Source organism: Canis lupus, chromosome 25 (genome assembly GCF_048164855.1).
Source record: "Canis lupus baileyi chromosome 25, mCanLup2.hap1, whole genome shotgun sequence".
Taxonomy (NCBI): Eukaryota; Metazoa; Chordata; class Mammalia; order Carnivora; family Canidae; genus Canis; species Canis lupus.
The window spans coordinates 18,650,695-18,664,260 of NC_132862.1; the positions used below are offsets into that span (position 1 = coordinate 18,650,695).

Here is a 13,566-nt window from a genome sequence, read left to right on the forward strand (position 1 = left end):
TGCTGACTCCTGAAATAAAGTTTACTTTGGTTATTTTTTTAGTCCAGTGAAGTTCAGGTTTTATGGTTGAATTTTTTCCCAGACATGTTTTTCTTTTGGATTTTTTTTTTCTTAACAGGAAATAGAAAATAAACATCTGACCTTAGCATAGTTAACCTCAAATAAATTAAGGTGTGGAATGAAAATCAGACAAATAAATCAGGGTGTGTATATTCTGAAAGGAAATTACAAGCTGGAGCATAGGATACAATATCGCTTGCACAATGAAATGCCGTGTAAGGTACTCCAACAAAAAATTAAGAGCATCCTTAACTTTTGAACAGATGGTACAAAATTCAAAGTAAATAACTGAAAGAAAATGTAAAACCACACTTTAGTCACATCCATCTCGTGTCTCTGGGTCTGCAGGTTGATCTTGGGTTAAAGCTTAAGGGCAGTAGATGAGAGAGTGTACGTACATCTTGTACACTTACTCAGTGTTGCTGGCTCTAAATAGCCTCTCTGAATGCTGTGGTTTTTGGAGATAACATGATTATTTTGTATGGTGGGTAACATATTTTTCCAGTGCATAAGAATCTCAGCAGCCAAGTATTCTGAGTATTGAGTTTATTCTACTTCTGTCCCTGAGAACTAGTTCCTATAAGATCATAGTTGAATGGATGGGCTAAAGAAAAAAAAAGGAGAAATTACTCTAAATGGAAGCTCTAATTGCTAGCGGTTATTTATTTGCTGAAGGTGGAAAGACTCATGATTGTCAGGAAAAATAAATAGATTTACAGGAGCCAATTGTCTTCTTAACACAAGAACACAACTGCTTCTGAGATTTTATTTTTTTTAATAATCTATTATCTACTCAGTTTCTTTCCTCAGCTGTAACATAGTACAGTAATTCTACTTAAAGAATTAGGAGGGTTAAATGAGACGATGGAAGAAAAAGTGTGAAGTATCCTTAATCCATCCTAGGTCACTTGGGACCCATTTTCTTTTGTTCCCACCCCCAATGATGATCTCCTAATAACATGTTGATTTTGATTCTCACAGCTAAGGTAACTGGGAATGGAGGGGAATAATATTTTTAAATAGGTGCTTTATCAGTTCTGCTTAAGGAAATGCTCCTAGATAAAAATTAAGAACCCCATATGTGCTCAACTGGAGGTGTACTTACCAAGAATACAGATTATTCAGTACTTGACCAAAATTCTCCTCAATTCATAGAACTATATCTCTATATGTAGATTTCACTTTAATTTTTTTACGGGGGGGGGGGGGGGACCCAAAGAGAGAGGGAGAGAGAGATTCTTAAGCAGGCTCCATGCCTGACACAGAGCCTCATGTGGGGCTTTATCTCACAAGCCTGAGAACATGACCTGAGCCAAAATCAAGAGTCCAATGCTTAATCTCAGGTGTCCCAAGATTTCATTTTTAAAGAGAAAAAATAAGCTTCCTTACACACTAGGACTACTTAACAATACAACATATTTTCTGTGTAATAAGTTTTAAAAATTTAACTCACTGAAATAAAAAATGACAATAATAAAGAAATGGCAAGAACCCCCAGCACAAATGTTGAGTAAGAGTGTGAGAAGGAAAATCCTATGGCTGTTCATACTCATAAAAAAAAAAAAAAAAAAAAGTCTGAAAATCACCACTCCACCCTAGTTTAGTGAAGCTTTTGTTGAGACTTTTTTTTTAGATGGGGAAGGGAATAATCACTAACAGAACTTTTATAAAGTATTCCTGTAGAAGTCAAAGTCAAGATAGGGTTAATTTATTCTGACAATGGATGTACCAACATAGACATCTCTTAAATTGTTTATTTTTATAGTATGTAATTATCCTCCTGGAGACCTCAGTATTAAATTAGACCCAAGCTCATTCAAACACAAGTTTATTTAAAAAGCAGGGCAGGCGGGGTGGCTTAGGGGTTTAGTGCCACCTTCGGTCCAGGGCCTGATCCTGGAGACCCGAGATCAAGTCCCTATCTCGGGCTCCCTTGCATGGAGCCTGCTTCTCCCTCTGCCTGTGTCTCTGCCTCTCTCTCTCTCTCTCTCTCTCTCTCTCTCTGTCTCTCTCATGAATAAATAAATAAAATCTTTAAAAACATAAATAAATAAAATAAAAATAAAATAAAAAGCAAACACAAAAAATAACCTCTGTCCTAGCATAGGTCTTCAGTGAACAAGAGAAGAGTAGGTCTTTTAAGAAAAAAAATTTACATTTATCTAAAACTCAAAATAAACTGTGGTATTTTTTTCCTGACCTAGTTATTGAAGAATCCTATTAATGAAATTCAGCTTTGTTTTATAAATAATGCAATACTTGCTTGTGAGTAGCTGAACCTAATCAGATACCCGGTGAGAGAGGATATTGCTAGCAGTCTGCTTACTATTACCAGGAATACACAATATCACACGTTTTTCAGGTGGGGGCTCTGAGTGGGAATAGGTTCAGTAAGCCACTCTAGATGTCAGCAATCCCCTTCCTCCCTGGGTTGGGACTCTGTCAACATACAGCCTCTTCCCCGACTGTGGCTGGCCATGAATCTTTGTCCTAAGCTTCATGCTAATGCAACTGCAGACAAGTTCTTGGAGCACAAGTCAAGGCCTCTTCCATCAGGGTGCCTCTCTCTGTCAGAGTGCTTCTTTCTGTTTCTCGCTACTTCCTTTCTCACTGCTTATTTCTGGTTTTGAGAGTTTGGTGTGGACTTGCATTCAGTTTCTGAATTAGAAGAAAAGAGAGAGGGAAAAAAAACATTTTGGATTCAGCGAAATGTGAAAGTCCATGACTGGGCACCTGGGAGGCTCAGGGGTTGAATGTCTGCCTTGGGCTCAGGGCATGGTTCCCGGGGTCCTGGGATGGAGTCCCACATCAGGCTCCCCACATGGAGCCTGCTTCTCCCTCTGCCTATGTCTCTGCTTCCCTCTCTCTCTCTGTGACTCTCATGAGTAAATAAATAAAATCTTTAAAAAAAGAAAGAAAGTCCATGACTATTTATTTGACAGTGGGATTGCCAGTAAGCATAAATTTGAATAAGGTGGGCTGAGAGCCAATGCCAAGGGCAGTTGCTTGAGAGTGCGGATGGGCACTTCGAGAGGTGAGTGAGTCCATGGTGGAAGATCTTATGGAATTTATACTGTCCTTTCCCATAAGTAGTGCTTTTACCTCAAACATTGATTTCAAGGGCTCCCAAGCCTAAAGAAATAAGGAAAAGATCAAGTTTTAAGAAGGCTGATGCCCCCAGGAAGCTTCCTATTACAGCTGGTCAACAGAGAAACAAGAATTGCTCATATCGTGTTCATTGGACATCTCTTAAATCTTTGGGAGGTCAGAGAGCTTTGTTCAATGTCTTTTCCTGCACCCCCCCCCCCAAAAAAAAGGTTTCTTTAAAAGGAATTTGAGTCCTGGCTGTGATATGCTTTCTGTAACATTCTTAGACACAAGCTTCCTAAGAGACTTTTGTGGCCATGGAGTGAAGAATGAGCAGATACAAGAGCATCTTGCTCTCATCCAAAGCTCTGATATCCCTTAGTGGCATCTCAGAGAGAGAGAGCCAAGGACTTGCTTCCCTTAGAACTGTAAGGCCAGGGGTTATAGGGCTACCAGGGACCTCGGGTTGTCTTTGCCTGAGTGAAGATGACCAGAGAGAAGCAAACAACAGTGCCATGTGCTGGCCCAGTATGTTTTCCTTTTCCCAATTCCTCTCGTATCTCTCCCCAACATCCTCTACAGCCATTGAGAGTAATTAGAACTTTTGTGCTTGGGAGGACATAATATACCTCTGAATAGATTCTGTCCCTTGTCAGTCCTGAGGAACATCACCTGGCATGGGCATGTCTTACTGAAAATACTATTTCTCAGGAATGTTCTTTTTTTTATTTTTCCCCCTCAGGAATGTTCTTTGTGTTCACTGCTGCTCTAGAAGGGACCGGGGAAGAGAGGATTCCGTAATCAAATAAACTTAGGAAACTTTGAGTTAAACAAAGATTTAAAAAAAAAAAAATGAGACTTGTCTTGGCAGCCTTTTAATAGGAAGCTCTTCTGTCCGCAAATATAACTGATCTTAGAAGGTGCAGAACAGAGTGGGAGGGGGCAAGCATGTCATTTGATTGTCAAGAGATTTGACAAGTACACATCCTATTTTTATTTCTTGTGCATTATCTTGGCTTTTCTACAATAAGAGCCAGTTCCATGAGCTTATTTAAGCACTCTGGGTGACAGAGACGGAGTGAACCTCTTCGTCTGCTAAATATTCTGCTCTAAATATAGCGGAAACAACTAAACTATGTAGCTGTGCGGATTTGCCTTCTTTATGGTTTTGAGTTAAGGAAGTAGATTGATTCCCTTCCTTCTTTAATCAGCATAAATTTGGTTTACTGATGTATCCCCAAGCCTCCTTTACATTTGCTTTTGAACATGGGAATGCTACTTTCACTTCATTGTGCATTATTTAATTTTTTTTTTAAGCGTTTGTCAGGATTTTCATTCTGAGAACTGTATCAGGCCAGTTGGTACCAAATTACAGTAGGAGGAGGGAAAGGAGATAAAATGGAAAAAGAGAGCCAAGATGGAAAGTCATTTTAGGGATAAAGTTTATTTTTATGGGAAGACATTGTATATTATGCTTTCTCAATGATGATGGTCTTTCTAATCCCCCAATCCAAATATGTGAAGATGCCTTCACCTGAGGAACCTCCAGCATCTCGTGTACATAGTAGGCCCTATACAGGCAGCTGCTCAGCAGTCCACCAGCCCAGAAACTCAGAAGCAATGAGGCAATGAGAATTTTCTGTCAAAGCAGATCGAAAGTAATTATAGGCTCCAAAGGACTAAAATTTGTTTAACCCTGTTAGATTTGCATACTGTTTATTTTCGTACCATGTGGGGGTTATTTACTTATACCATTAAGGGTCAAATATGTGCTTCTCAGCCATATCTATATGCCTGCAGCTGCACACATAAGATTTCACATGGACAAACCATTAAAATAAAGGAAGAACTCCGTGTTTCATTTTGGTTGTGGCATTCCCTGGGGGGCGGGGGGAGCGGTGGAGAACAAGCAAATTATGCCCAGTTTACAGGTTTTTGAACAATCATGGCTGAATAGTTCTGACTTTTCAGGTTGTATCCTCGCCATGCAAGTGCCCTGAACAATCTGGGAACACTGACGAGAGACGCAGCAGAGGCAAAGATGTACTATCAGAGGGCTCTCCAGCTAAATCCTCAGCACAACCGGGCTCTGTTCAATCTCGGCAATCTCCTTAAGTAAGTAGAATGTGTACCTTTGATCAGGCGGTCTTGAAAATTTTACGAAGGAAATCCTTTCCTTCTTAATACTCATCTGGTTGTGCTACTGTCTCCTCTTCCCAGAGTGGAATAATTTAGGGTTTTCAAGCTTTGAGATGAGGTAATAGTCCTCTGAAATAATCTATCCCTTATCACTCAAAAAGAGTATTTCCAAGAGTGTCTCTGGAAGTGTCAGTTCTGGATGTTCATAGGATGCCAATGGGGGGGGGGGGGCATAGCTAAGGGTTACATGGTCAGGTAAATTTAGGAAATGCTGAGTTAGACAAAGATAACTCCTCCTCTTGCAAGAACCTTTAATATGCTAAATGCTCTGTGAATCTTCAGGAAGGCAATATCGAATACGATATGATATTTCCCAAAGTCAAATTTTTTTGGTAAGGCATTTCCCAAGTATTCCACAAATATACTTTGGGCAAAGCACTCATCTAAGAAGAGTAGTGTGCTCTAAAGCTGCATCCAGGGATCCCTGGGTTGCTCAGTGGTTTTAGCACCTGCCTTTGGCCCAGAGCATGATCCTGGAGTCCCAGGATCGAGTCCCACATTGGGCTCCCTGCATGGAGCCTGCTTCTCCCTCTGTGTCTCTGTCTCTGTCTCTCTCTCTCTCTCTCTGTATCTCTCATGAATAAATAAATAAAATCTTAAAAAAAAAATAAAGCTGCAACCAGATGACACAACTACAACTCATGTCCAGCATATGCAAGCAGTAAGAAATGAAGCAAGGCCTGCCTGGACTTAGTAATGATAACTCTTGCTCTTAGGGAGACCTGCCAGGTACAATCAGTCATTGGTGTTGGCTTTTTACTCACTGCCTTGGAAGAGGTTCATAGTGTAATTAGTATCACTGAAACCTAGAACAGGGGTGCTTTTGCATCTTGTATTTTTATTAATACAATCTAAGCGTGTTGGTGATGGTGTTGGCATCTGTAGTTTTGGCAATAATGAAATGGTGGAAGTTACGGAATTTGCTTCTAAGCTTAAGAAAACGGTGAAAAGATCCAATGTGGAAATAGGATGAACAAGGTTTGAAATGAGATGGTAGTGATGTATTTATCTCAGCTTATTAGGATGCTAACAATCTACAACACTTACTGGAGGACTCTAGGTGGCTCGGTCGGTTGAGCACCTGACTCCTGGTTTCGTCTCAGGTCATGATCTTGCTGAGCACCGAGTCGACTTGAGATCCGTACCTCCTTCCCACTGCCCTCCCCACCAAATAAATAAATAAATTTATCCATCCTTAAAAAAAATCTCCATACTTCCTGCATTGGTTTCTGAGTCTCTCAACTTCTAGAGCACTCATCTGGTACCTTACAGCTAGCTAATGGTTTGCTTTGTTCTCTTGTCCTCTCCCTAAAAGGATTGTCTTAATTGCCTCAGTAACTCCATATGATGCAACTTCTTCACCTTCCTGTGTACTCCTTGAGTTTTACATGTATAGATAGATCTTAGTCCTTTCTCCTAATGTGTGTGTTAATGTGTGTTTTTTATTTAATCCCATTTGGACAGAAGTATTGAAGTGCCTTAATTATAGAACAAGCTAATATGGTATGATGTGAGAGGTGCCATCCTAAGTGTGAAGTTCTAGGTTTAGGGTTGGCTTTGTCCAGGTACAGGAGCACAAAATCAAGGAATACTATACAAAAGTAAGTAAATATGGGGAAAGTATGATTCAAATGAGAGAAATAAAAGTATAAATCAGCAAAAACCAAATAAGCTGAATTTTTCAAGTTAGATAATTTTTTGTTACAATTTGATACAAATTGAGAATGATGAAAAACAATCTTAGTTGTTAAATGAAGTGGTACACATGGTGACAGAAAAGTCCTTTTAGTACTAGTCGGCTCCTATTAAAAGTAATAACAGATCAAGAGATGTGGGGAAAATGAGTTCTAATTATTACAGATAATAGTTGCAGGTCAATGGGCTGCTTCTATTTTATTCTCTGATTTTTATGAGCTCTTTTTTTTTTTAATGTGAAGGTTTTGTGTTTTTTTTTTTTAAGATTTTACTTATTTATTTGACAGAGAGGGAGAGAGAGACCACAAGCTGGGGAAGCAGCAGGCTCCCTGTGGAGCCAGGAGCCCCATGCAGGGCTTGGAGCTTGACTTGGGGCTCGAACCCAGGACTCTGGATCATGACCTCATCTGAAGGCAAACGCTTGACCTACTTGCCACCCAGGCACCCCCTTATGTGAAGTTCTAAAGACACATCTTTTTAAGTCATTGTTACATCTGTTTTTGTCCTGCCTTAGAGGTCAAATAATTTAATGACTGGATAAAGTCCTATCAGTATCTTTTGGGGTACCAGAATTACATAGTACTGATTTTAAAGACCACATAGATGAGTATTTTTCCCCCAAAGAGCCAGCTTATTTTTTTTTTTTTTAAGATTTTATTTTTTTTTTTCATGAGAGACACAGAGAGAGGCAGAGTCACAAGCAGGCTTTATGCAGGGAGTCTGATGTGGGACTCGATCCTGAGTCTCCAGGATCACGCCCTGGGCTGAAGGCAGTGCTAAACTGCTGAGCCACCTGGGCTGCCCAAGAGCCAGCTTCATGGCAGTTCTTGTAAGGAAGGATGTCCTGCAGTTATGATTATCGTATTGTGCTGAATGGAGCTTTACTTAAAAATGACAGCCGACAGTCCTTAAATTTCATCTTGCCACTACCTGAACAAGAGATGCACGCCCTAACCTTCCTTTTCCACATATTATTGCCATTAACTATTATCTTGAAAAAAAAAAAAAAACTATTATCTTGGATGAGTATATGTGAGTTAAAAGGACAAAGAATTATGTTTTGGACCATGGTAATGGCTATTTTTCACAGTAAGAGGGACTCCTGGACACTAAACATGGGATTTTTTTTCTCTCTTTGTCAGAGATTTTGTCAAAATCAACTCTTGGTGATTATCCAAACCAACAACAATGCTTTATATTTGTGTAAGCCTCTAGTTTTCTGAGTGCTTTTTTTTTTTTTTTTTTTTTAATGAGGCTCTCCTAGTAACTCTTTAAGGTAGACAGGGAAGAAGAGGGAATAAGGGTCCTGAAAAGTTGAGTGCCTTGTACAAAGCCACTGTTGTTCACCTGTTGCTCCTTTGATTTGCATCAGAGAGTGGAGTGGCTGTATCCACATAGATTATTCTTACAATCCAGTGGAATAAAATCATGATAACAGCTAACATTTACATAATACTTTGCAGTTTATAGATAAGTGTTTTCTTATGCATTATTTAATTCAATCTTTTTCACAAAAGGTATTCTCATCCATATCCCCATTTTACGAAGGAGAAACCAAGGCTCAGAAATCTTATGTGATGTTGGCCTAGGCCCTGGCAGGCCCAGAACTGAATCCCTGCCCTTGGACTCTGTTTTGTTCACTTTCATTTACCCATGTGCCCAAATAGCTCTTCAACCCAAAAATTACTTAATATTTAGCTATTTAATGGCATGTGGTTGCCTCTTGGGAGAAAGGCCCATCATGGTTTTTTTGTTTTGTTTTGTTTTCTATAAGGAAACATGTTTGTTTACATTATTTCCCTCAGTAGCAGAGAGAGTTGACTCAGGAAGTAGAGCTAATCCACATTTAGTTACCTCTGACTTTCATTTCTGCTTTCCTTAATATATGTCTGCTACTAAGTAGCAAGGGTTGAAGACAAAAGAAACAACAAAGATAAGGATATTTTATTTTATTTATTTTTTTTTTTATTTTTATTTATTTATGATAGTCACAGAGAGAGAAAGAGAGAGAGGCAGAGACATAGGCAGAGGGAGAAGCAGGCTCCATGCACCGGAAGCCCGATGTGGGATTCGATCCCAGGTCTCCAGGATCGCGCCCTGGGCCAAAGGCAGGCGCCAAACCGCTGCGCCACCCAGGGATCCCAAGATAAGGATATTTTAAATTGTGTTTGATCTGATCCATTTTACTATTTGTTTAAAATTTCTACCCCTTCTGTTTTTCATGAGGCAGCTGAGTTTTTTTAAATTGTGCCTCTTTTTTTTTTTTTGTAATCTAGAAGTTAAAGCTCATTCTGAGAACCTAAGCATATGTTCAGTCGCAAGCATTAGATTGGATCATCCTTGAGAGCAGGGTGCTGTCATTATTCCTGTTTTGTAAATGAAGAAAGAAAGGCTTGGAGAAGTAATGTGCCAGGGTCCCTCAGTGAAGAAAGAGAAGGTGTGGGAATTGAACCTACACCTGTCTGACCACACTGGATTGCCTCCTTGCGGCTCACTTCAAAAGTGATATACAGCCTTGAGCAGCCCAACAGAAATGTAATGAGAGCCAGAATCTGTGACTTAAAATTTTCAGATCACCATATTTCAGAACATAAAAAAGGTGGAATTATTATTTTTTTTTTATGGTAGTCACAGAGAGAGAGAGAGAGAGAGAGAGAGAGAGGCAGAGACATAGGCAGAGGGAGAAGCAGGCTCCATGCACCGGGAGCCCAACGTGGGATTCGATCCCGGGTCTCCAGGATCGCGCCCTGGGCCAAAGACAGGTGCTAAACCGCTGCGCCACCCAGGGATCCCTGGAATTAATTTTAATAATTATTTTATTCAAGTCTAATATGTCTAAAATATTATCATTTTAGCATGTAGTTACTATCAAAAATTAATTTTAAAATTGAGCATGTAAAAATATTACCAAGCCAGTAATATTTTTTAATCAATTATTTTTTTTTTATAATCAATCTTTGAAATCTAGTATATGTTTTAAACTTACAGTCTATCTCAGACTCGTTGTATTTCAAGTGTTCAATAGCCACATGTGGTTTGTGGCTGCTGTATTGGACAGCACAGATCTTTATGAATGACCTTGACTTTGAAAGAGATGTAAGACTTTGTCCAGGCCAGAAGCTCTAAATAAAATGTGATGCTGTCAGAACAGCCCAGAAATCTTACAGCACTGAAGACAAATTTCATTTGAATTCTTGGAATTCCATGACATACAGCTTTAGACCTGATCATAGCAATAGATTTCAATGAATGTTATTCAAATATATTTGGCCTCTTTCATGACCATTTCACTGGACTTTGACGCTAATCTATTATGATTCTGTGTGGCATGTTTACAGTGTGACAGATTGATAAGGAACAGCTTTCCATGCCAGCATTCTTAATTTATATTAATTATTGTTGGCTTTGCTTAGAACCTAAAATGTAAAAGAAAATAGGCAAGATTAGCATAAACTTTTTATGGATGAAAAGAGAAGTCCCTGATGGCTCAAGAGAATATAATTGAATATTTAAATTCAGGGCATGGGAAAATAGTTTTGTGACTGCTGTGGTAAAATAGTTGCTAGTGTTTGCTACTGAAACAGAATATGAAAAGAACCTCTTAAAGAATTATGTCATACCTCCCTCATTGCCAAAACTCCTTTCTATTCACATGATAGGATATGGGCATTATATAGGTATTACAATAAGTATTGTAATCAAAATACAGAAGAAAGTGAAGTGGGATGTCCAATAATTGAACTATATAGAAGTTGAATTTGAAAAACAAAATACATTCTATAGTCTGATCCTTTAGAAAGTTTTTTTTTTTTTTTTCAAGATTTTACTTATTTATACATAGGAGATACAGAGAGAGAAGCAGAGACCACAGGAAGAAGGAGAAGCAGGGTCCCTGCAGAGAGCCCAATGAAGGACTCGATCCCAGGACTCTGGGATCATGGCCTGAGCCAAAGGCAGATGCTCAACCGCTGAGCCAGCCAGGCACCCTGAATCTTTAGAAAATTAAATCCTAAAAAATAAAAGAATATGGAAAGAATGGTGATCACTATCTTTGAAATAAATTTAAATGTTTGAGATTAAATTTCTTTTTATCTCTGGCACTAGCTACACCACCTTTTATTTTATAAAAAGGAGTTGATACATTCAAGATAGTAGTACTCCTCTACTTTTCAAGCAAAGCCTCAGAGAATCCAAAATTTCAGTCCGCTGGATAAAGAAAAGCTTTTTTTTCTTTTTTTTTTTTTTTAAAAAAAGCTTTTTTGAGCTGCTTTCCACCACAATGGGATGTCAACTTCGGGTGGGCAAGTTCTGTACTCTCCCCTCCAAGTAAACTCTCTTACTCCTTGCCCCCATTCCCATGGTGACCTGTTAGTATTCCAGGCATCTCCAACCTTATTTCTCTGTGGTCTCAATCACATTACATCCCTTCCAGACATGAATCCATCACCCAGTTCCTCTGCCAGCTTCACCCCCAGACCCTCCAGTTCTGCTCTGCCTTGAGCACCCACCTACATGGCCATGCAGATCTTTTTCTTCTCTACTACCTGAATTCTGATGTTCCCCTTTGACCTAAGTCTCTCACCTCCACCCACCCTTCCCTTTCCCCTCTGTCATTCCTGCTGACCCTTGGATGGGATTGGGATTGTGACCTGCCACCACTAGTTCTTCTCCAACCATGCTCAGTTGTCTTTTTTCTAAGAGCTTCGTATTGACATGACTTCCACGACTGGCGTGATTCCTCTCCTACTCCCACATTCCTACCAACCCTGCTCTTCACCGTTGTTACAATCTCTGTTCTCTCTGGTTTTTATATTCCTGATTTATAATTCCATCTCTTATTTATCCATTCATTAATACATGTGACATCATCTTAGACTCTTGCACACCTTAACCCTCATTTACTTACCTGACCAGGCCTGCAACTCAGGTTATCCCATTGCCTGCATTTTGCTTTTCCTAGACCAATATTCCTCAACTCCTTTTCATTATCAGCCCCCACCCTCCCCCCAGGAGCCTTTGTAAGCATTTTTTCTTACTTCTTTCCCAAATAAATGCTCAAGAATAAGATTTGTTAAATAGTATTGAGCTTTGGGAGACCACAAACCATCGAGTTTTATTTTTTATATGTAATCTAATTGTATCTTCACTGCACACTTCCACTCCAAGAAGCAATTTTCATCTGTTAGGAATAGATGCTCTTGACCTTCTTCCAATCTGTCAAATGTTGGGGATGAGAAATACAAATCTGGGTTGAGTAGGACCCAACAAACTCTGAAGAGCAGAGGGTTTTGAAACAAAACAGGATCGGGGGTTAAGGCTGTTAGAGATTCATCCCTTATCATCTTATAGTATCTCCCAAATATGTTTTCTTTTCCCAATACATGTATCCTTCCCCTCCTTAGTGCCCATACACAAACCCAGAAGATAATATCATCTCTTACTTTTCCTAAGAATAGTCAAGTCATGCAAGGTCAACTTGCGCAGCTTCCCTTCTTCCTACCACAAAATTTCCTGCATGTTCACAGACTCCCCCTTCTTTTGCTCTTCTGGGGAAGATGTGTCTTGCTTCCTTAACAAGGCCAGTGCTTACATCATGATTTTATGCATTGTTGTTGTTTTTAAGTTGAGCCATAACTGACATGGAAAAAAAATGCACAAATCTGAGTTTTGACAACTCTAAATACTCTTGTAATTACCCCCAAAGTAACATGAACAATTTCCATCATGCCAGAAAGACCCTTCATGCTTCTTCCCAGTAATTCCCCCTGCCCCCTCCACCCCAGGCACTTGTTATTCTGATTCTTTCCACCATAAATTAGTTAGCCTGCCTTAGAACTTCATTTAAAAGTGATCACTTACCATGCACTTTTTTGGCATCTGGATATTTTTGCTCAGCATAGTGTTTTGAGTCTTATTCCTGTGGTTACATGTTACATTTCTTTTATTGCTGAGTAGTATTCCATCGTGTAAATAGACTGTAATTTGTTTATCCATTTTCCTGTGGGTGAATACTTGTTTTGTTTTGTTTTATACAGGTTTGAGTAATTGTGAATATTCATGTTGTGACTATTCATGTCCTAGTCTTTGTATGTTTATTTTTCTTAGGTAAATATCTAGGAATGGAATTGTGGGCAAATGTATCTTTAATGTGTTAAGAAACTGCCAAACTGTTCCTCAAAGTAATCGTACCACTTTCCCTCCCATCAACAATGATGAGGAGATCCATGTGCTTCACACCCTAACATTTGGTATTGTCAGCTTTTTTTTTTTTTTTAGCCATTAGTAGGCAGTAGTATAAAATCCACATGTGTTCTTGATTCTATTTCTATCCCCTTCCCCCATCCATTATTGTGGGCTTGATCTTAGGTCTTCAGATTTTTCCCATTCCACACATTTCTGTACACCCCAGATTCCCCTAGATGATCTGTGTCATTTCAACTATTCATTCACGTTCTCTTAACTCCTTCTGAAATTTCTCCCATCAGATTGGTAAGAATGGTTAGTATTTGGTCCTTCTTCCTCCTC

General features: G+C 39.2%; 1 protein-coding gene across 1 annotated transcript in view; it reads left to right on the forward strand.

Annotated features, from left to right (window-relative positions):
- Positions 1 to 13,566, forward strand: part of TMTC1 (transmembrane O-mannosyltransferase targeting cadherins 1) — a 273,784-nt gene that overhangs the window by 207,340 nt on the left and 52,878 nt on the right. The window contains exon 12 of the mRNA XM_072798473.1: positions 5,119 to 5,262. Within this exon, the coding sequence (XP_072654574.1) occupies positions 5,119 to 5,262 (144 nt within the window). The remainder of the gene's footprint in view (positions 1 to 5,118; positions 5,263 to 13,566) is intronic.